The sequence below is a fragment of the Monodon monoceros genome, unplaced genomic scaffold (assembly GCF_005190385.1).
Source record: "Monodon monoceros isolate NGI ecotype Baffin Bay Population unplaced genomic scaffold, NGI_Narwhal_1 Super_Scaffold_6, whole genome shotgun sequence".
Taxonomy (NCBI): domain Eukaryota; kingdom Metazoa; phylum Chordata; class Mammalia; order Artiodactyla; family Monodontidae; genus Monodon; species Monodon monoceros.
In genome coordinates, this window is record NW_021703783.1 from 7,668,980 (window position 1) to 7,692,975 (window position 23,996).

The 23,996-nt window shown below is 37.7% G+C and overlaps 2 protein-coding genes across 2 annotated transcripts; both read left to right on the top strand.

Moving 5' to 3' along the window:
• Positions 1–966: 966 nt before the first annotated feature.
• CLEC1B (C-type lectin domain family 1 member B) lies at positions 967–10,054 on the top strand. The gene is made up of 6 exons (XM_029205679.1): positions 967–1,033; positions 1,655–1,753; positions 3,170–3,283; positions 3,446–3,597; positions 5,816–5,922; positions 7,791–10,054. Exons 1-6 carry the CDS (start codon positions 970–972, stop codon positions 7,933–7,935), a joined length of 681 nt encoding a protein of 226 aa, XP_029061512.1. The 5' UTR covers positions 967–969; the 3' UTR covers positions 7,936–10,054.
• A 2,333-nt stretch (positions 10,055–12,387) lies between these two features.
• LOC114885794 (C-type lectin domain family 9 member A-like) lies at positions 12,388–23,975 on the top strand. Its single transcript, XM_029206093.1, has 6 exons — positions 12,388–12,478; positions 14,007–14,087; positions 18,790–18,936; positions 20,769–20,920; positions 22,067–22,188; positions 22,849–23,975. The coding sequence occupies exons 1-6, from the start codon at positions 12,388–12,390 to the stop codon at positions 22,979–22,981; spliced, it is 726 nt and encodes a 241-aa protein (XP_029061926.1). The 3' UTR covers positions 22,982–23,975.
• The last annotated feature ends 21 nt before the right edge of the window (positions 23,976–23,996 follow it).

Below are 23,996 nucleotides of genomic sequence, written 5' to 3' on the forward strand. Positions count from 1 at the left end.
CTAACACCACAAAGTCATGCTTGATGGATACAAATAAAGGCAAATATATTTTTATGAAGCATAGATCCAGCCATAAGACACTCAGCTTATGGTTAAAGTTATCAAAGATCCAAAAGCCATTCCTGGAAATTTACTTTAAAGTGAAAACATTACTGAAAGGCAATACATCAAGACATTAACTTTGTATTATTTCACTTTATTAGACTGTTTTCCTTTGATGCCTAAACCTAAGCCATATAAATCCTGCTTCATGTGGAGTTCTCAACTTTTTTAAACCTTTGATTTGCAGGGGCTAAAGAGTATAATATAATTTGAATATCCTTGACTCATTACTTAAAATGTCAGCTTGTTCAGTTTTTCAACTTAATGCGATCAAATAAATGGATGGATGAATTACTCTAAAAAAAAAAACCTTTGATTTGCAAGACATGCAAGAAGTTGGATGAATTCTAGGTCATAATTAGACCTTCTAACACAAGACCATGAAACATCTAATATAGCTCATCTTAGATCAAATTATATCAGACTCTTACACCACGACGAGATAGACTCTATATCTGTTGATGTGTTATCCGTGAGTTTTCATCAGAAATAAGTTCATTTAAACAACATGATTTAGACTCTGCCAAGGTTACGATGAAACATGAACTTCTGTTCTTTGAAAGGATGTACGCGATGGAACTGTCAGAGTGGAAGTTAAGGAGACAGGAAACAAATGCCATATCTACTCGTTTACCACAAGTTATTATTTTTGTGTTTTGGTGTTCAAGGTCCATGTATATCTGAGCAGCTATTAAAGGGTTTCCTGGAAAGAAACAAAAAACAAAAAATCATGTGCCCCAACTCATACGTCTCCACCTTACCAGAGAGAGGAGGGTCACAGACGGGTAGACATTGAAATCATAAGGGTGGACACTACATTTTGCAAAGTCATTGAATGCTGAGTTAACTTTCATTCCAAGGGAAGCCATGCAGGATGAAGATGGATACGTCACCTTAAATATTAAAACTCAAAAACCAGCTCTCACTTCAGGTAAGAATGCCCAAGAGGCAGCAACTTGGAAATTAACTGTTGAAATGGATCCACCCTAGTTTCCTTTTTTCTACTAGTGATAGCATACATAGTGTTGTTTTGTTTTCCTGAATGACCTTCTTTCCCTACATCATTTGAGTGGTATGTACATGGGCTACATATGTTATTTAGAATATAAACAACAAATGATACAAGCAGGGCACATTACATTAAGGCTTATAGATTTAAATGCTGGAGGGAATAGAAATCTAAGGGATAAGAGGAGAAAATGTTGGAAAACTCCACTTTCTAAGATGTCAGCAAGTGGGTGTGATTCCACAGTTGTAGCTTATAAACACCATTATTTAGAGGAGTGGGCACAAAATAAAACAAAGACAAACACAAACACAGAAGACCTTAGCTGCTAGTTACATTTTGACTCAGAGAGAAGTCCGGTGGGAGTGGGGATGGAGTGGGTTGTGTTTACTGCTGGTGATTACCAAGGGAGCAAAGGCAAGATGGGCCCGAGAAGCTGTTTATATCACTTGGACAATCCTGAGAGGGCAGGGGATGGGGGTGAAGCTGTCCCCCAAAACTATGCCATACTGCCTGCCGCCTAACATCTTTATTGTATGTCCACAGGTGACCCTGCTTCCTCCTCTTTGTGGCGTGTGATGGCTTTGATTCTGCTGATCTTGTGCATGGGGATAGCTGTTGGGCTGGTGGCTCTGGGGATTATGTGTAAGTATTGACTTATTGCCAATGACTTGATCTGAGGAAGGCAATACGTAAGTGTCCTGGTGTATGCCATGAAGCTTAACTGTCACTATCTATTCGTCGCTACTGCAATTATCCTATACATAGCTGCCAGGATATTCTCAATAAAGGAGAACTCTGAACTTTATCTTTTGATTAAAATTACCTTTTAGGTTTTTAAAATTAATTAAAAATGATTGTTGAAGAATTTTAAGCTGGTCTTTAAGATCTTCCTTAGTATAGATCCACACTATCTTTTGAAACTTTCCTTTTTTCCTCCCTATTCTGTGCATCTTAAGATCCAGCCAACGTGGAGTTTTCTGTTTCACAAATAAATCCTATGTCCCCCTGCCTGAGATTTTGCTGATTCTGTCCCCGCTTCCTAAAATGTCCTCCTTCCCATTTTTTAAGATGAATGTATTTACTTCCACTGAGACAATTCATATCCCACCTAATTGATAAATATTTTTTCTTCCTATACATCTAAAAGCCCTCCAACGTCACATTATCATCTGTATAATTGTTGCTTGTTCAGATACTTGTTTATTTTTTCATAAGATATTTTAGAACTTTTCATCCACTACTTTGATTTACCTGAATATCACAGTACTTCGAGCACAACAAATCAATACTTTTTTGTTTTGTTTTGTTTTGTTTTTTGCCACGCCACAGGGCATGTAGGATCTTAGTTCCCCAACCAGGGATCGAACCCGTGCCCCCTGAAGTGGGATCACGGAGTCTTAACCAGTGGACCACCAGGGAAGTCCTCAATATGTATTTTTTTTTTTCTAAGTTTGCGGTACGCGGGCCTCTCACCGCTGTGGCCCTTCCCGCTGCGGAGCACAGGCTCCAGATGCGAAGGCTCAGCGGCCATGGCTCACGGACCCAGCCGCTCCGCGGCATGTGGGATCTTCCCAGACCGGGGCACGAACCCGCGTCCCCTGCATCGGCAGGCGGACTCTCAACCACTGCGCCACCAGGGAAGCCCTCAATATGTATTTTTTAAGTGAATGGATACTCTGGCATTACACAGAAAACATAATAGCAGAGGTCATTCACCTCTGTGAAATGTGCTTAGAAATCTGCATTCAAGGAAAGGTCAAAACAGCTGCTTTGGGCATGCGATTTGATTACGGCATGTTCTTACTTGTGGTCATCTCCTTCAAATAGTTCACCTATTGTTTTGGAGAACTCTCGGTTGTCATTCTGCCTGACACAATGTTTTCTTTATAACCTCTTTACCCTGATCCCCTTTCAGCACTCTTTTACTCATAATGTATCTAGTAAACACTTCATAGATTGACAACTCTGATGAACATAAAGTTCATTGAGAGGACTTTTTTTTTTTGCATCACTCCTTATTACCCTAATTACAAATTATTATCTAATTTTTACATCTAGTTGTCACGCAGCAAAACTACCTACAAGCTGAGAATGAACATCTCTCAGGAACTCTGAAACAATTAGCGAGGAAGTTCTGCCAAGATTTACTACAACAATCAGGACAAAAGGAAAGTAAGTATGATTTGCTAGTCTTTTCATCTCCCCTAACTCTGGAGTATTTTTGTGATGCTATCTGTCAGGAATCTTGAGATCTTCAGGAAACATTGAATATGAGAAAAAAGTAAGCCCATCCTTTCAGAATGAAAGGGATCCTATGCTTGGATTCTCCTTAAGGCCATAAATGCAGCCCATGTGACATACACTGGAGATATTATGGAGACAGTTGCTATGGATTCTTCAGGCACAACTTGACATGGAAAGACAGTAAGAAGTATTGTGCTGATGTAAATGCTACTCTTCTGAAGATCACCAGGAAGGACACGCTGGTAAGAATATTTCTATGTCAAATATTTTAGAGTCATAAGGAGAGAAATCTCAGATGAAACACTTGCCTTTTTTTTTTTTTTACATTTTTATGTCTTGCAGTTTGTGCTAATCTCAGAACCTTATTAAGCTCAGTAAAAATTACATTTGAGAGTAGAAAGTGCTGAAATAGAACGAATGAAACTTTGAGTTCTGGTCTTACCTCTGCAACAAGAGTTAAGATAATTTCTTGGCTTCCTTAACTCTGTTTATTAATTCAAAACAGGATCTGAAAGTATAAAGAAACTCAATATGATTGGAAAATATAAATATCAGTGTTATCCCAACATTACATGCCTTCTCAGTTTTTGCTAAATTGCTGACACTTTGAACGAACCATGAGGCAAACTCTATCTTTTCATAGGCCCTCCCAGATGTAGTTTGGGGCACAATCTTATTTGCACAACACACAGGATTTCAGTTGAAAATTTTTTATTAAACATGTCTCCTCTTCTATATTTCCCTTTTTGACAGCTTCTAACAAAAGCTCTCTTTTCAAGCAATGTACATTCACATCCACTACTGCACTCTCTCTATATTATTGAATGTAGCTTTGCTTTTTCATAAATCCTGGGAGCAAGCCAGGAACAAAGCCTTGGAGTCTCCCTTCTACCCAATAACAGTTTGTCAAAACATATATTTTTTAAAAGGCAGAAATTATTTATTGTACTTATCCTACAATTTCTAATATAGTAATTATTCACATTTTTGCATATTAAAATAAATGCAAATATAAATTGGAATAGAAGATCAGGATTCGGGCTCTATGCAGACAGAAATTCAATAGAATTCAAATATTCAGGCAAGCCATTTTCTACAGAACTGCTATAGGTAATCAGCAAAATTGACTTGTACCTTACTGAGAGCTGAAGTAACCAGTAGTGGACTGGACATGAGGAAATCAGCCCAGTGATGTTCACGCTTATTTGGGTGTCCTGTTATTCTAACTTGCTGTACCATATACTTTTTTTTGTGGCTCAGACTCTTAGAGAAGATATTCAGATAAATTAACTTCTTTCAAATCAGGCAAAATAAGAGAGTACCTGCTTTGAAATCTCAATTCTATTACAAAGAGATTAATTGGAGACTAAACAAGTCTTGAATCTTATTACTCTAGGTTGATATCGTGTTGGAGATGAACAACTAAAAGAGGAAGTAATGTAATTTTTTGAGAAATAAAAAATAGTTAAATTTCAGGTAGACTGTATCTGTCAGGTCCTATAGGGAAATATACAATATGGATGTACTTTAAAAAAAAAACATAAATCAACAGAAAGGTGACAGGTAGATCAAGCTTTAAGAACATCTCTTATGGAATGCCAGTTTGTGTCTCACATGTCTGCCAAGATGCTCAAGTCATTTTTTATTTGCCAAGAATGTGTCCTCACTTGTTTTTTCCGGGAGGTATGTGAGTACGTGAACATTTGACCTCTTTTTAATTCTGCTACCCATAGATAGATTGATTGACTGATTTATTCATCCATTAATTCAACAGATATGTGATGGAACTATTCCAGGACCTGAACCTATGTGTTAATAAAACCTACAAAAATTCCTAAATTCATGGAACTTTATTCCAGTTGGAGCAATAGGCAAAGAACAAAATAAACAAGTATAGTATATAGTATAGTAAATAGTGATAATTTCAAAGTAGGAAAAAGTAGATGCACGTCATTTGTAAATTCCTTTGAGAAAGACATTGTATAACTCTCTTTTACCCAGTCAACTAAAATAAATGAATATTCCTGTATGCAAGATTCTGTAGGCAAGCTAAGCAATGAAACCAAAGCGAGTAGAGCTTAATTCTAGGGAATATAAAGTTTCATCAGCAATGTATTTCTTTTCGTTTTCCTTCTCTAGCTGTTTACCACTTATTTCATTTAAGAGCCATATTTGATACTTTATTTGGGATTCTAACCTTCAATTGATGGAAGATAAACACATAGGGATATTAGAATATTATCTATCTTGCTTACAGTTTTCCCTGTATCCTGCAAGTATTTTTATGCAAAAACAAGTGAACTTGGAACAATTCTAAATATCAAATATAATTAATTAGTATTAATATAGACATATAATCCACTTTCTATGTCCAGCGTCTTATCATGAAGCTTTGCCTTTATGCCATTACAAGAACTGTAGAAACACTCTGACCATTATATTTACTTGTGTTTGCAATAGCAATACATCAGTAGCAGGACTGGATTAATTCGTTGGGTTGGATTGTCCCGCCAGAAATCCAGTGATGTCTGGATGTGGGAAGACGGCTCAGTTCCCTCCAAAAATTTGTAAGTTATTGGATGCTCAGAATACAAGGCACAACTAGGAATTTTGAGTCCTGAGGTCTTCTACCCTCTTGAGTACAGGTTACTTAAAAGTTGGGAGGTGGCTCTGTGTTTTACTGTGTGTTACATAAGCATTGGCTGAGTCACTTACAACATAATCCTAACAAGAGAGCACTTGTAATAAGATTCTACTTTCCTACTCTCCCATTCCTCTGCTTTTTATCTAAGTCGCAATCCACCGCTATTCCTGATACTTTTTTCCCATTCATTTCTACCCTTAACTTCACCACTGGAACATTCTATGTATGTAGTTTTGTTTTGTTTTGTTTTCTTAGCTTGATCTGATTCTCTTCACATATTTTCAGAACAAAATTATCATCCTCATTATTTTATGGTTGAAAGTGATTACTTTGAGGCTTCTTTTGACTTTTCAGTGTCATTTTACCTCGTCTTTTACCTTAGGGGTATCCAAGAATCAGGCACATTATCAGTCACAAGGTGATTCTAATGTTCATGTCAAAAGGGAGCCTCAGACCTCAGCTAGAAAGAACCAGACCAGAATCGGCCCCAGTTTGAGCTCGTGCCATTTGTCTGTAGCCTTCTACAGACAATCCAGGCAAAGGGACCAATTACACTGGGTTACTTAATATGGTTTTCCAATCTCTAATCACCTTCTGTTAATCTTGTGCAATGTCTCTCCAGTTAAAATTTAAATTTATAACTAAAAATTTATACAATCTGATCATTACTTAAAGTTCTGATTAATTTATTCAACAGATATTTATTAAGCATTTACTATGGGTAGGAGTCAAGAATATTATGAGTACAAGCAAGCTTCTTCATAGGCCTGGGTTTTATTCTTATCATTTGTTGCCTCATTCACAATAGTACAGGCACGCTGGTGATCCCTCTGTTCTTTCAATGAATCAAACATGATTTGAGGTCTTAGGGCTTTTTGCACTTGCTCTTCCCTTCTAGAAAGCTCTGCCTCCAGAACTCTATGAAGGACTCCCCTTTGTCACTCAAGTCTGTTTAATCATCACTTCCGCAATGAGACCAGCTTTAATTACCCAAACTAACCTAGCCTCCCTCCACCACATGCACTTGAGTCTATCATATCACACTGTCTGTTTCATCATGACTCTTACCACTCTCTGAAATTTTCTACTTATTTGTTGGCTTCTTACCAACTTTCTCTCATTATAATGTAAGTTCCCCAGTAGAAAGGACCTTGTCTTTGTTTACCACTCTGTCATCAGCACATAAAACAACTTTGGCTCCTAGTAGATATCCCATAGATATTTGCAAATGAATGAATAAATATACATTCTTCGTCCTCTTGTCATAGCACTGTAGCAGGAAATATAACAAGCAATTACAATACAGTCTTGTATCCAGCTGCCCTATAACATAAATCCTCATTTCAAAAATTTTTAATCAACTTATTTTTCCTTGAGTTCATTTCCAACCTGTGCAGCTACTTGTCCTACAGGGCTCCTCTCTGTTTATCTAAATCCTACCCTTCCTTCGAGGCAGAACTAAAGTATGATCTTCCATGGAAAGAGGAAAAGGTAAAGCCTTTCTCATTATTTCAGATACCCATCCATCCTTTCCTCTGGGCTCCTACTGTACCTACTGTTCACTTCTGCTTAATCTTATGCCATATTAAATTGCTACTGAGCTATTCAAATGTACATACTTTATACCCCCAAGCAGATTGGAAGTTTCTCAATGATCTGAATGTTGCTTTTTAATTTTTTGCCTCGTACTTCTTATCTCCACTTTATGCAACAAAATACTATACACAGAGTTTGATTGTTGATTGTTTATTTAGCTTTCAAAGGAACTCATTCTACCTTTTCCATTCACAGGTTCAAGCTTTCTGGAACTGCAACAGAAAATATGAATTGTGCTTATTTTCATAATGGGAAAATTCACCCTACCTTCTGTGAGAACAAACATTATTTAATGTGTGAAAGGAAGGCAGGCATGGCAAAGGTGGACCAACTACTTTAATGCAAAGGCATGCACAGCATGTCACAGACAAGTGATCGATGGTACAATAAGAGATCTGGATGAAGGAATCACTAGCCATAGAATTGCTTATTTTTCCCTTTATTCCCCTTACAGTGATCTTTACATTACCTTTCCTACCAACACCACTTAGTTCCTTCTTTATATAACCCTTTATACTGAGGAATAACTTAGTGCCTTCTTTATACATCCAGAAACCAGTCTATGAGCTGATGGTTTCCCAATGGCTCCATTAATTAATTTCCATTAATTTTCATTCTTCTTGTCTTCCATTCCTAATTATCTCAACATGCTATGATTCACTGCATCTTCAGACATAAACATATACATTTTACATTGAAACAAGAAAGGTTAGCGCTTAAATGACTTAAGCTGTGCAAAATATCTAAGTCTGAGACTATGCAAAATATCTAAGTTTGAAAGACAGCATAAGGTAGTGGAAAGTATACTAAACTTGGAGTCAGTAGAATAATTTAGATGGCATGATCACTCAAGTACAACCATGGCTCAATCATGTTGCCTCTTAACTTCCATTTTCTAATATTTAAAATAGGATAACACCTGTCTTATATACCTCACAGTTCCACAACCTAAAATAAAAACTTCAAAGTATTAATTATATCAGAAACTCCATGAAAGCAAACCCCATGACTTCCTTATTTTCTATTCTATGCCAGCAAGCACAGCTCCTGGCTCATAGGAAACAGAAAGATATTTGCTTCTCTTTGTGTGAGACAGTTCACTAGAAAGCACAGCAATCAGTAAAACACTATGCAGATATAATTTCTATTCCAGGTCCCCCTATGGTCAGACTGAAGAGCAGTAATTTTCTGTCCAAGAGAAGGAAAATAAAGTTTGCAAGAAAACTGACGGGGTTTGAAAATGAGTAAATGCTTTTTAACAAGTTGCACACGCTAGTGGAACAGCAAGCAAAAATGCTTTAAATAGTTCTTTTCCTGACAGCTCTATGTTTGGCTTTTGCTGAGTAACTCATGCAGTATTTATAGATATGTGGAGAGGCACCCTTTAACAGGATAATAGGCAAAATTTTCATTTCTTTTCACAGCTTCCCTGAAGGTACTCTTTCTCCTTAAATTCGTGGCAATAAAATTTATGAACATGATTCTCAAACATCTCAACTGAGGTGCTTGTTAAAACATGCAGTTAGGGGCTTCCCCGGTGGCGCAGTGGTTGAGAGTCCGCCTGCCGATGCAGGGGACACGGGTTCGTGCCACGGTCTGGGAAGATCCCACATGCCGCCGAGCGGCTGGGCCCGTGAGCCATGGCCGCTGAGCCTGCGCGTCGGGAGCCTGCGCTCCGCAGCGGGAGAGGCCACAACAGTGAGAGGCCCGCGTACCGCAAAAAAAAAAAAAACGAAAAAAACCCAAACAAACAAACCAAAAAACATGCAGATGTTCAAACACAAATACTTATGGTACTCAGTGGGAAGGCTGAGGAGACAGACTATGTTTGTAATAAGCACCCTGACTTGCTTCTGATACAAGTATCCTTCAATACATTTCGAGAAATGTTACTTTGGAACTTACTCCTTATCTGGCTTTTGGTAAATTGGTTAGTCTCTTTAAAACTCAGTTTCTTCATCTATGAAATGAGTTTAATATTATTACCTTACTCATAAAGTAATTGTGAGGATTATTTAATATAATTATGTAAGGCATTGAGCAGAGTACCAAGCATATAATTAATACTCAATGAATATGTATAACTTTTATAGCTTTGTGCACTGACACCCAAAGACACTTGAATCGATTTTGTTTTAGACTATCAATAAACAAGCAGATTTGGCACGGGAGGGGCGGCAAGAGAGGGCACTGAGGAAAAATAATAGAAATACTATAGATTCTGTTTCCACTTCAAATGTGTTGAGATCTTGGCTTTTGGGGTATAATGCCATTATTTTCCTGTTTTTACTTGTTTATTTAGAGAAACCAAATTGGAACTAATAATTCAGAAAACTGTCCAAAAATCAGCCATAGCTCTGAAATTTAGTGTTTTATCTCCCCCAAATGGAAAAGCATACATTTTATATCGCTATTCATGACTGAATTTTAAAGAATAATATTGTAGTGGATGGCAAAAGTGCAATTAAAAAATGTAAACCAATCAAACTGTACCTACAAAGATTCTTTTTTTCTGATACTCATATCAAAAGCATCTTATACATAAAATCAGAATAGCATAGACTTTAGTAGCACAGGTAAGTGAACTTGGGAAAATAGTTTGACTTCTCCATGCCTCAATTTGCAATTTTGTTACAACACACTAATAATAGTAACTATGTCACAGAGCTATTTTGAGATTCAAAATAATTCATGTAAAAGGCCTTTGAAACGGTGCTTGGAATATAATGAACAATAAATAAGATAGTATGATTAAAAACATTAAACGTCATACAAGTGACATACTAATCTTTGGCTGGGAGAGCCCAATGTTTCCCCCAAAGAAATTTATCAGAGAGCATACTATATTGGGGAAACCTAGATCTTTCTGAGCATTATATTTAGTGCTGATAAAATTTGAGAGCCCCTGGAAATTAATGGCAACCACTGAATTTCGGTTCCTGCATTCTTCCTGACATTGCTCTTAATGCATATTTGTTGTGCTTGTTGTTTCTTCCTCTTCTTCACCTCGATAGAAATCATTTCAATGTAAAGGCTATAGGGAGTTAAGTCACATTATTTTCTCTGTCAGAATCTCAGGTCACTTAAAAATCATATGGCATATTTGGAGAATTTGCTGGATATTCTCCATTTGCCTCTTGAGATCCTCTTGGCCCCATCCTATGTCTTGGGAGGCAGAACTCCAAGGTACAGCAATATCTGGGCAAACTTGGCCACTGGCTTCCAGTTAATTCCTCTGTTGGGAGGTACTAGCAGTGATCAGGGGGGTGAAAGGGGAGAACGGTCCGGGTGTTTGTGCCACTGGCTGTCGCCTACCACACCCTGGTTTGGCAAAGCCTTCATGTTCTGTATCTTAGGCCATGGCCCTTTCAGATAGGTCACAAAGTTCCAATAATTACCCTCCCCTTAACCCTTCAGGCCTGGGTGTGATAATCGTTCCCCAATGCATATTTCACAACCCCTTTCTGGTTTCCTTAATCCTTCCCCAATCTTTATAAAACCGTCTTTGTTAAATGCCCTCAGATGCCCCCTTGGGATTTGCAGACTGTAAATTACTGAGACACTACTTTTGGCCGTAAGGACAAATGGCCAATATATGAATGATGATTAAAGTATCAAATTTCTCGGGCTTCCCTGGTGGCGCAGTGGTTGAGAGTCCACCTGACGATGCAGGGGACACGGGTTCGTGCCCCGGTCCGGGAAGATCCCACATGCCGCGGAGCGGCTGGGTCCGCGAGCCATGGCTGCTGAGCCTGCGCGTCGGGAGCCTGTGCTCTGCAACGGGAGAGGCCGCAGCAGTGAGAGGCCCGCGTACCACAAAAAAAAAAAAAAAAAAGTATCAAATTTCTCAATACCAATGCTGTAGTCACAGGATGTGGCAGAAACAGCCCTCTATCCACTAAATAATTCATGCTTCCCTTCTAGAGTGAAACTATTGTAGAAAGTTTGCTAGCCAGGCAAAAATTAGGCTTATCAGGACCAAACTGTAGATCCAAACAGGGCACTATTAGTGGATGTGAATGTCATACATGATAATTCAAGGTTACGGCTTTTAAGAAGCAATTGTGGATATGCCATCTTCTCCTTTTCTTTCCATTGGCTAGAAGTATGACATTCCAACCACCCACAAAATAGAAGGAGCAGGGTTGCATTTGGAGGAAAACTACCCACTAACCAGTATTACTGGAGCTAAAATGTTACGTGAGCGAGAAATAAACTTTGTGTTAAATGACTGATATTTTGAGGTTTACTTGTCACAGCAACTGCATCACCCCAGATAATACAATGTGTAAATTTATTTGAGAGATGAAATCCCTTCCCAGTTTTCTTGTTTAAGCATGTACAGTGATCTACAACTCCTTCCACGCTGGTTGGCCCAATGTGAGCTATCCTCGTATCTTTGCCATCAAGGTCATTCCCACACTTCACATCCTAAACCAAATGTAAGCTCATTCTCTGCACTTCTGGCCTTTTCATTTTAACAGTAATCCAGTGCTATCACCTGCAACATCTGCTACATTGTAGAAACCAGAGCAATAACCTATTCTATCATTGACCATTTTGAGTTCAGTTTCTTTCTCACTTCCTTTTTTACCAAGTTATGCTTTGGCTTAAACTTCTACTTTCTGGATGAAGATGCATCTATTCTATTCCTTAAACTCAAACATATTTCCCCACTGGTGTGAAAAGGTAGCTAATTTCAGTTCTTCCATTAATCTGCTCCTGACTACAAAAGGAGTTATTTGTCTCAGCTTCTCATGTGGACCCCCTTACCTATCAAAGCACCTCAGACATGCAGGAGGAAGAAACATACACCTCTCTTCAGTGGGATAATCCAACACCAAACCCTTACCAGAAACATCTGTCTTCCACCAAAAATTCAGGTAACCAGTTCTACTTATTTAGACCAACCTTGTGGTTTATGGGTTTTCTTTTTTCCTGTTCTATGAGGAGCCCAAGGTGATTTTTCTAATCTGAGATAACCCACTTAAGAGTAGTATAATATGGATAATATGATGCATAATATTGCATAATATACAATAGTATTATAACATGCATAACATTAAAAATGAAATGAAACGGAGGAGAAATAAAAATGAAAAAGGAAAAGAGAAATGGACTTGACAAATATGTATTACATTGGTTCTCTCTCTCTCTCTCTCTCTCTCTCCTCTCTCTGGAAAGACAATGAATTCCTGGATTTGGAAAATAAGTGAAAGAAATCATATATTTTGTGTAATTTTAGTTCCCACGTAAAAACACCCTGCACATTATCTGATAAATACTAAGAAGTAAAAGAGAAAACGTAGGTTGAAAAAACTGGCAAACACCCATCAGCCTGGATCAGTTCTGTCTTTATAATTTAATATTCGTATTAGTCTCCTATTGTTTAGGTAATATAGTACCACAGACTTAGGGGCTTAATACAATACAAATTTATTTTCTTATAGTTCTAGAGATCAGAAGTCCGAAACAGGTTCTGCTGGGCTGAAACCAAGGTGTCACGGGGCTACCTTCCCTAGAGAGGCTCTAGGGGGCAACCCATGCCCTGTCTTCTCCAGTTTCTAGAGCTGCATTTCTTGCTTTCCTCAGCTTGTGACTCCTTTTCCATCTTCAAAAGACAGTAGCACATTTTCAAATGTCTCTCTGCTTCCTCCATCATATGGCAGTCTGTCCCTCTAATGTAAATCTCACTTATAAGTGCCCAGGTAAAACAGGATAATCTCCCCATCCCAAGATCCTTAACTTAATTATACCTTTAAAATCTCCTTTTCCACGTAAGGTAACACTTACTGGTTCCAGAGATTAGGACATAGGCATTTCAGGCAAAGCTGTTATTCAGCCTACGACATTATCCGAAGATAAATTTTATACATTTTCCTGTAACTAGCATTAAGGATATAACAAATCACACATTCATTTTCCTTTCCTGAATAGTTGCAAAATTACCTTAAAAAATTGCCCTCATCCAAAATCGTACGTTTAAAGGGAAATACCTTTGACCCAATCATGCTCAAGTGACACTGACAGGAGATGAGATTGGAGACAGCCTCTTTGCTCTCAAAAACTAAATCCTGCTGCCTGGCTTGCCATCATCTCTCAAAGATTGTTGGAAGAGAATACATCTAACTAGTTACTAAGTTTGTGGTGTTATATAAGGATAAGAGAAGTATACTATTAAAACTGTTCAATTTGGCATTTTTCCAAATCCAGTGTATTCCAAGTTATGACTTGCATTTCCAAGAGTTTGAGTTCACCTTTTCTTGTTACACACAGTTACAAGGCCTCGGTGATTCTCTAGAAGGAATGTCTAATGTTAACTGCTTAGTTTACTCAGTGTAGTCCTATCCTGACCCACCTCTTTCCTCTACTTTCTCTAATTCAATTTCATTGTCTCTATTCCTTGTTTAGGAACATGGTGTCTTGTGACGGTGGTTTTATGTATCTTCTGCATAGGCTCATTAGCAACCTCCATTTTCTTGGGTGTCAAGTGTAAGTACAAAAGGATATCTTCAAAGTAATCTATAGATAGGTTACATACTTCATGTAGTGTTATATACAATTATATGTACGTATGTCGTGGAACTGGAACTTCATAATTTATAAATGGATAGACAAATCAATTAGAAACATCTAAATGACATAAATGATATAAGATAATGGCTTCCTTATTTAAGTTATGGGACATTTATTTGATATAACTCTCTAAGCACTCGGAGGCTAATGATAACTTTTAATGTTCAATTGCATGTTATTTAACTCAAATCTAATACCATAGGTCTGTTGGCGAAAATGATGCAAATAATTGCTTATATCATGATTCAATTTATGAGTCATGTTAGTATGCCAAAGCTTGCAATTTGTAAGTTTTCAGTATAGGCTCTTCCTTTTCTAATATACATTTGTTCTAAATTTGACTTATGCAATTATTTTAATATGAGTTTTTCACTTTATATTTGATGAGGTACCAGTTAGTATGTTTAAGGTAAATGTGAGAACTTTGTTTGAGCCAATATTTAACCACATTTCTTTATTCTTTGTAGTCCAAACTGGAGACATGTTTCTATATCTAGCAAATGAATTTTTTATAAAATGTAACAATTACAGAACTGCAGGTTCCAGAAACAGGACTAAGACCCTTCATTATCACTCATGCTAGCACTGAGAAATATGCTTAGCAAGACAGAGAGGAAGGCTATTGCCTGGATAAGTCTTATTTCTTGTATACCTTGGCAAATCATTTTTCTGTCTAGGAGGAATTAGCTGGCAAAGGAGAATTAGGAGTTCTGAAATGAAGAGGAGAAGAGTACAAGGTTTGCTTCCACAAAGTACAGGAAACTTGACCTTGTTCATGTTAGCTATGATCTTATTTTCCTGGCGGTTCAGAGAGGAATGTTTTAATAATTTCTAGGCTCTCAAGAAGTAATTGTTACCTTGTCTATCTCCTCAAACAAAATTTCACAGCCCAGCATAAATGCCAGAACTTCCCTTATCTCACCTTATCCTCCCTCTGTACTTTATTAAAATACACATAAATATAAATATATATAGTATAGGTAATATACTATATATATTTATATATATATAATACTAGTCCATTTTAAAAAGAAATTCACAATTAAATACCTGTTTATCAAACATATATACTGGAAGCAGATTTGCAGAGTTGGAAGAGAACTACCATACAAGTCAATTAACATATAATAATCCAGTTTTTTCTGTAAAAACTGGGGACTCTTAATGAAATATTGCCAAGTTCCATTCTAACTGCAAGAATACATATTTAACTGACATTGCAAATATCAAAAGATATGGTTCAGGTATCCATTCTGTATAACGAATTTCAGTGTTATTTTATGAATATTAACTACTTGGGGTAAAAAGATGAAAGAAACTTGAAGTACAGAGAACAGTTTCAATTTAAAGCAAAATAACTGAAGGTGCAACATCTTGAAACAATATTGTCAAGTGAATGGAATGTAGAATTTGTTTTATACATAAAAATAAACCTGTAGTCTCCAATCATCAGTTATTATATAGCCAAAAAGCACATAGTACATACTAAGGATGCTGATAAAATCATACTGTACACTTTTATGTCCTCAAAAATCTTGCTCTCTGATGGGCACAGAATTTTGTTTTCTTCTCTGTCTAGTTTATGAAATCCGTTAAGATCAACCATGACAATCATGTTTTTAACAAACTCTGGGTTATCTTAAACTGAATGAATTAATTTTGATCTAGAAATCCCACTTCTGGAAAGTTTTCCTATTGATAAACCTGCACGTGTAGCAATAGGAAGAAAAACAAAAAAGACTGAAAAAAATGCAATTGCCTATCAGTAAGGGACCACTTAATTAAAAAATGATACCTCCACACTATGGGATACCAAGAAGCCAGAGGAAGGAGAAGAAGGAGGAAGTGGAGATGAAGGTGGAGGAGGGGCAGGGGAAGGCATTAAAGGAAGGATGTGCGGCTTCCCTGGTGGCGCAGTGGTTGAGAGTCCGCCTGCCGATGCAGGGGACACAGGTTCGTGCCCCAGTCTGGAAGGATCCCATAGGCCGCGGAGCGGCTGTGCGCGTGAGCCATGGCCGCTGAGCCTGCGCGTCCGGAGCCTGTGTTCCGCAGCGGGAGAGGCCACAAGAGTGAGAGGCCCGCGTATCGCAAAAAAAAAAAAAAAAAAAAAGGATGTGTATTACAAAAGTGTCTGGAAAGACCAGGTTCCAACAGGCACCTCTTCCTCTCCATGTAAGTGTCCTTTCACAACACAATTTCTCTCTTGGATCAGGAACCACTGATGGGTACACAAGACACCTTGGTACCTGGGAGCCCAAAATGAAGTCTTGCTGACCACCTGACATATTCCTGAGAGGTAACTAGCCTCAACAGCAGAGCCTTCTCAGGGTCTCTTTGTAACCAGGGACAAATCATCAATCGTATGTCATCAATGAACAATGCTGACAAGATAGTATAATCTGGCCCCCCAAATCCTCATACCCATGATAACAAAGCTACCCTATTAACCTGTATGCTTCATGCCTTGTCCGGAGATCAGTGTCATGTAGGAATTTTAGAAACACTGCTCATGCTGATTCCAGGCCAGCCCAAATTAATTCTCACGGCACAATAAGGACCACATATATTAGACTAGAAACCCAATGAAAAAAATTACAAAGGATATAATTATACACTTCATTGAAAAGAAAATACAACTGACCTTTATTTATACATGTGTGAAAAGAGTTTCAACATCAAACATAAAAAGATACATGCAAATTCAAATGAAATTGAGAGAACATTTGTATGAGATAATAGAAGATATACATTAGTGTCTCTCCCCTCTACTCTGCTGTGACAAGAGCACTAGGAACATCTCTCGTTCTAATAATTGTGTTTGACCAGGTCCCTGACACAGGGCTCCTGAAACGCTTGTAAATTCCTAAGTGATAAGAGCACTAGGAACATCTTTTGTTCTGATGAGGTGACTGTGGATAGATAGGCTCCTGTATGGAGGCTGGTCACCAGCAAGACCACACCATGATTAGAAGCTTGGAATTATCAGCTCCACCTCCCATCCTCCAGAAAGGGGAGAGGAGCTGGAAATGGCATTAACAATTGATCATGCATGGGACTTCCCTGGTGGCGCAGTGGTTAAGAATCTGCCTGCCAATGCAGGGCACACGGGTTCGAGCCCTGGTCTGGGAAGATCCCACATGCCGCGGAGCAATTAAGCCCGTGCGCCACAACTACTGAGCCTGCGCTCTAGAGCCCGCGAGCCACAACTACTGAAGCCCATACGCCACAACTACTGAAGCCTGCGTGCCTAGAGCCTACGCTCCGCAACAAGAGAAGCCACCGCAATGAGAAGCCTGCGCACTGCAATGAAAAGAAGCCCCCGCTCGCCGCAACTAGAGAAAGCCCATGCGCAGCAACGAAGACCCAATGCAGCCAAAAATAAATAAATAAAGTAAATTTACAAAAAAGGAAAACAATTGATCATGCTTATGTGAGGAAACCTCCATAAAATCCCAATAGTGTGGAGTCAGAGAGCTTCCAGGTTCGTAAACTCATCCACACTGGGAGGGTGACACACCCAACTCCAACTCCATGGGGACAGAAGCTCTTGAGCTCGGGACCCTTTAGCCCTCTCCCAATGTATCTCTTGACCTGGGTGTTCATCTGTACCCTTTATCATACCCTTAAAAAACTGGTAACTCATTTCCCTATCAGTGAGCTGCCTTAGCAAATTAATTGAACCCAGGAGGGAGTCACGGGAACCTCCAATTTGTAGCCAAATCAGACAGAAGTTGTGGAAACCTGGGGACCTACTACTTGCATTGGCATCTGAAGGGGGGAGCAATCTTTGGGACTGAGCCCTTGACCTGTGGGATTGTTACTTTCTCCAAGAAGATAGTGTCAGATTGAATTAAATTATAGGACACTGTGCTGGTGTTTTGGAGAAGGGCGAGGGATATGGTGGTGGAGAAACCATACATTTGGTGACCGGAAGTGTCAGAAAAGTCAAGATGATTCACAGGAGAAAGGCTTATAGAAGGAAAAACTGAGTTTTTCCTATACAGTTTGCATCGGCACACATGGAAGGTAATTTGGAAATATCTAATACAATTTAAATGCACAAAACTTTGACCCATCAACGTATCTTACAAATATACTTACACATGTGTGAAATTATGTATAACTAAGGTTCTTTATTACAGTACCTCAGTAATATCAAAAGATTACAAATAGTCTAAAATAGAGAATTATTAAAATAAATCATGACATATCCATACAGTAGAATGCTAAATAACAAAAGAATGAAAAAGCTCTTTATGTACTAACACAGTATTATGTCCAAAATATATTTTAAGTGGTAAAATAAAAAGTGAAAAACCATGTAAAAAGATTGTTACCATTTGTGTAAAGGGGAAGGAGGAGATTTTATATTCATTTGCATGCAAAGTTCAAAACATCTCTGGAAGAATAAAAAAGAAATTGGCAAACCTGACTACTTTGGGAGACTGGAATTGGGTGAATAAGGAAACAGGAATGGCAAAGAGACTTTTTGCTGTGCATTCTTTGTAGGTTTTAATCACAAATATAATCAGTAATGTGTAGTTCTCTTTAGTCTATGTTGAAGGTTTACTTTGTTATATGTCAGTATTTTATCAGGAATGGTTGTTTTTGTTTGAAGTGTTCCAGGTGTCCACTACTGCAATGAAGCAGCAAGAAAAACTCATCCAACAGGACAGAGTACTGCTCAATTTCACACAGTGGAAGAGAAACCATGACCTGCAGATGAAATATTGCCAAATGTTGATGCAGACGTCTTTCAGTTCAGGTAATTGATACAAAATCAGTTTCCACTGCGTGGATACACATGTATACACCAATTCCTCAAAACAACAACAACAACAAAAAAAACCAGTGACATACATTTTATTCTTTGTAAAATTATAGTCAGGATTTCATAATAGGAGAGACATACTTTTGATCTACTCTTCAGTTTAATCTCATATATATATATATATATATATCTCAATAGTGTGTGGAAAATACTGAGGTTCCAAGAAATACAGATAAGGAAAATATACAGTCAAATGTCAAAATGGAATGTGTGAGATTAGTAGGTAAGATTAAACAACAAAAAAAGCAACATATTATGTTTTATCCAATCATTCAAATTTACGTGTATCTTTAATTAGAGCTCCAAATGCCTCAATTTATTTAGTTTAGATCTTGCTTTAGATTCAAATTTAGATATCTCTTGAAGCAGAAAATTCATTTTGAAAATCAGGGTACTTACAAAAATTATAACAATGCAGCGTTCAGCTCATTTTTAAAAATTCTATTAAGTGACTTTGGTTTTATCTTTTTCATCCCTTACAGGCATTTTAAACCTGTCTATTTCTACTTGTTAATAGTGTGTCAAGTACTCTACGGTTACTTAACTAGTGTTTAATAATACTAATACATAAAATTTAGAGAATTAACTTCCCTGTAGTGGATATCGTCTTAGTAATTGTCAATAAGAGAGGTCAAAAACCTACCATAGCTCCTTCTAATTGAAATTTTGTCAAGTAAATGTTTAAAAAACATCAGTGTTTTAAAATATAACAGACTACTGAAAGCATGAGTTAGGCCCACCTCTGAGCCATCAACCTTAAATCAGTGATGATATCCATTTTGGAGACTTGCAAATCCAGCATGTTGTCAACCTTTCAACTGCCACTTCAACACTACTTATGCTATGACTTTAACAATATTCAGGATACTGACTAGAGTGTATTTCAAACAAAGGATATCGAAGAGCCTTAAATAACTTGACATCTGTGCCATGGAAACTGATAGTGAACCATTTTTGACCTTAAGTAGAAGGCTTTTCTCTAATGACTAGTGATCTGGCAGTGTCTTTCCCTCTATAAAACAGTGCCAGAAACACTTGGTCAAATTCCTGCTCTTTGGTTCCCCTTTTATACATTTGAGCATCCTTCTTTTGTGAATACATTCTTTCTTAACACAGGTTCTGTAAAACTGGTTAAACACTGTGGCTTACTTCTTAGTTATATCAAAGTCCTAAAATAAACATATTGGTCAGTTGTGTTTTTGTTCACTTTTCCTCACCCACAAATTTTAAAATCATTCCTCAAGGTGCATTGTTTGTTCTCTCCATTCTGTGCGGAAAATTTTTCATGTTTAACTCTCAGAATGTAAACATCAACTTGAGGCTTATTATGCTACTCACCTAATTAACTGGGAATGTACTTATTATTATGCTTGGTACATTCCCAATTAAATTGGGTCAATAAGATTAAAAGACATGAAACAATAAGCAAACAAATGAAGATTATAAATGATGTAAAGTTAAAAGGAGGAAAGATTTCTAAAAATAGAATAATCAGATCAATTATTATAGAGGAGGAACAATTTGGGAATAGATATTCTCAAATTAATTTTATCTTAAACTAATTCTTAGAGACCTACTGCACTTGGAAATAATTGTACAAATCTTACTGTATTCAGCCTCAAAGCAGCTGAAATTGGTAAGTACTGCATCATATGAACCATTGGGTTAAAGAGTCCTGCTTTACTGGGAGTGACACAAGGGTTCTTTTGAGAAGATATGCTACTAATATTTTTACAATAACTTTAATAAAATGTTTATATTTGAAGCCCATAACTGCAGCCCTTGTCCAGACAACTGGATTCGCAATGGAGAAAGTTGTTACCGTGTCTTTGAAAGCTGGACAATTTGGCACACCAGTAGAGAGGATTGTTTGAAGGAGGGATCTAAGCTTCTACAAATAGACAGCAAAGAAGAAATGGTAAACACTGTTTTATGGTTTCACATCATTCTGAAAATACCATATTACCCATTAAAAGAAAAGACTGGTTCTCATAAGACAGAATTCCTTGATACTCTATAACAATGGTAGATTTGTTGAAAAAAAGGTTTAACACACAAAGTAAGAATTAGCATGGCTTAGTTTCCTTTTAACTGGAGAAACAAAAAATGAGATGGTTATTCAAAAATCAAGGAGAATATGTTAGTTCTATGTCCTTTGTTAATCAAAAAGGGGAAAGGGTAAGAGAAATACCGTTTTGTAACATGGTAACCCACTCCAAGATATGCATACATTATAAGTGTATGTATGTTTTAAATGTCTTATTTTCAATGCTGTAGGGAAGTATAATAAGCTATAACAATTTTGTGATTATCAAGAAAAGTAGAAGTATAAAAAGTGAGGTGATTTCATGAAATGGAGAGATTTATGAAAATAAGCATTTGCTAAATGAAAAGTTTAATTGAACTTAAATCTAGTTTACTAACATCTTAACGAGCAAACAGTAAGATGTTTCCCTGAAATCATTCTACCCATAAATTATGTGCGAAGTAGAAGACATAGTTACACATTTCTGAATTTATTAAAAATGTATGCCTACTATATTCAGTAACTAGTCAAAATTCATTTTTGTAAGAGTAATAGTAGAACAATTTGTTAAGGCTATGTAATAAACCAAGGCAACTTGGACTAACTTATTACAATTATGGGTTCACACTATTTTTTCTGTGCAAATTTAGTGACAAAAGTTAGAAATATTTCTTCTCACAAAATATGCCTACAGTTAAGTTGCTTTTGGAATCTTCTAAACTATTTCTCACATTGAAATATCCTGGGAAAGTCATATACTATATGCCAAATTCTGAATCTGTTAAAACTATTTTGATACCAGATGCCTAATTTCTCCATAGTCCTTAACACCACATTGATCATTTAGCAATAGGGAAAAAGGTATCCTTTCTTTTAAAAATCCTCTCTCTCTCTCTCTCTATTTCCAGCTCTCAAATTCTAATTATTTCTGTGGAAACAAAATACCATACTTTATATTTCATGGTAATTTATTGGGGTTTTTCTGGTAGTACCCCCCACCCCATCCTCAGTTCACTGTTCAAGTCTTGTTTCTTATAGGACTTTATCACTGGCAGCCTGAGGAAGATCAAAAGAAACTATGATTACTGGGTGGGACTGTCTCAGGACGGGTCCAGCCAACCTTGGCTTTGGCGAGACGGCTCCTCTCCTTCCCCTGATCTGTAAGTCTCTGAGGGAAACATTCCAAGAAGAATTAGACACAGGGGGGAAATCAAAAGTTCATTTTATTTTATACCTTACGTTTCCTCCAGAAGACAAAACCAGCATGATAATGTCACAGGCTTCTGGTTGGAATCAAAGCCAAGATAATTTAAGAATGGCTACATGACTTCTAAATTTTCTGTCTCAGCCCCACTGCCATTACACTGTGGCACATTCACATCAAAATTCGAGTCTGAATGAACAATACTACGTGATTATCACGTACATTTCCTTTGTATCATTTAAAGGCTAGAGGGCTAAGGGCAAGAGACTATAGTAATTGTTAGGCAATTTCCATAGTAAGCTTTCAGAAAGAGCTAGGGAGGCTGGTCAGCAGTGCCTTCGGATTTTGAGAATTAAGAATCAGAAAAGAGATTCCAAATTAGAGCCTATCCTTTTGTATTCAAGCTTTTTTTTTTTTTTAAATGCTGCTTGTTGAAGTAATATTTACATACTTTATTGAGAGAAAATAGTTCTGTTATTGAAGAAGAAGGGCAAAACTACCGCGAGGGTGACAGATTAAAACAAAAGGAAAAGCTGTACATCTCTCATTTTATTGCCCAGAGGACATTCCCGTAAGCCCAACACCTAACCTCAGATACACTGACTTGCGCCTCCAGGTCACCAATACAGGGACCCCAATCAACTAACCAGGTCTGTGGATACCTCAGAAACAACGGCCTTTCTTCCGCTAACTGCAGCACTTGGAAATATTTCATCTGTGAGAAATACGCGTTAAGATCTTCTACCTGAAAGAAAGTTTGCTTGAAGTGATTGCTCCATTATGGTAATACCTGCAACAGATCATTGGAAAACCTGTAACAATGAGTTTAAGAGTCAGCGCAGAAGTAAACCAGTGCAAGGGTTGTGAAACCAGCTACCCGAGACACAAAACCTATCTTGCATTTACACTTGGTAATATTCCTCAACATTTTCCAGATGTTCCTTTGACATTGTTCAAGTTAATTACCGAGAATAAAATTGGTTTAGAGCAACAGAGGACAAAACCCTAAAGAGTGGAAAACAAGCTGAAGAAAAATCATTTCTATTTGTCATTTTTTTTTCTTCCTCTCTCTCTCTCTTTTTAATTTAGAGTGACTGTGAACTCGACAGAAAAATCTATAAGTCACTGGGGAGATGATGCAGTTTTAGCTGACTGATACTGTTTTTAATAAATGAATAAATGTGACCTTTTAAACTCACTGTTTGCCAGATCTTTCTGTGCACTTGCTGGGTTTCCAGGCATTATGTTATTGGACCAGTAGGATGGGAGGACAGAGATATGGATTTTCAAATTGGAAGGAAGACAGGCTGCTATCTGCTGCCTGTAAGACAATACCATTTTTAGGACTGCAGAATTCTGCTGGAGAGACGAACAACCAGAGCTACACGTAAGCGGAAGGAATAGTCAGGCTGCCAATATCAGCGTGTCTCCAGTAAAGAAGGGCTGCGAGCTTCCTTCCTGCCTCTCACTGACCATCCCCACCACTCGCAAATCAAAAGACTCATGATCTGGATCCTCAAGGTTAATACTCCAGCACTTTTAACTACATCTCTCTGTGCCTCAATGTCCTCCTTGAAAAGCAATAATAGAACTTGCTTCAGGGCTTCCCTGGTGGCGCGGTGGTTGAGAGTCCGCCTGCCGATGCAAGGGACGCGTGTTCGTGCTCCCGGTCCGGGAAGATCCCACATGCCGCGGAGCGGCTGGGCCGGTGAGCCATGGCCGCTGAGCCTGCGCGTCCGGAGCCTGTGCTCCGCAACGGGAGAG

Excerpts from the sequence above, each read along its gene's own strand:
- LOC114885794 (XM_029206093.1), top strand. The coding sequence starts at position 12,388 with ATGCAGGAGGAAGAAACATACACCTCTCTTCAGTGGGATAATCCAACA. Across the intron at positions 20,921-22,066 it reads TAGACAGCAAAGAAGAAATG|GACTTTATCACTGGCAGCCT; the intron begins GTAAACACTGTT and ends TGTTTCTTATAG. Across the intron at positions 22,189-22,848 it reads TCCTCTCCTTCCCCTGATCT|GTCACCAATACAGGGACCCC; the intron begins GTAAGTCTCTGA and ends TTGCGCCTCCAG.
- CLEC1B (XM_029205679.1), top strand. The coding sequence starts at position 970 with ATGCAGGATGAAGATGGATACGTCACCTTAAATATTAAAACTCAAAAA. Across the intron at positions 1,034-1,654 it reads AAAACCAGCTCTCACTTCAG|GTGACCCTGCTTCCTCCTCT; the intron begins GTAAGAATGCCC and ends GTATGTCCACAG. Across the intron at positions 3,284-3,445 it reads ACAATCAGGACAAAAGGAAA|GCCATAAATGCAGCCCATGT; the intron begins GTAAGTATGATT and ends ATTCTCCTTAAG.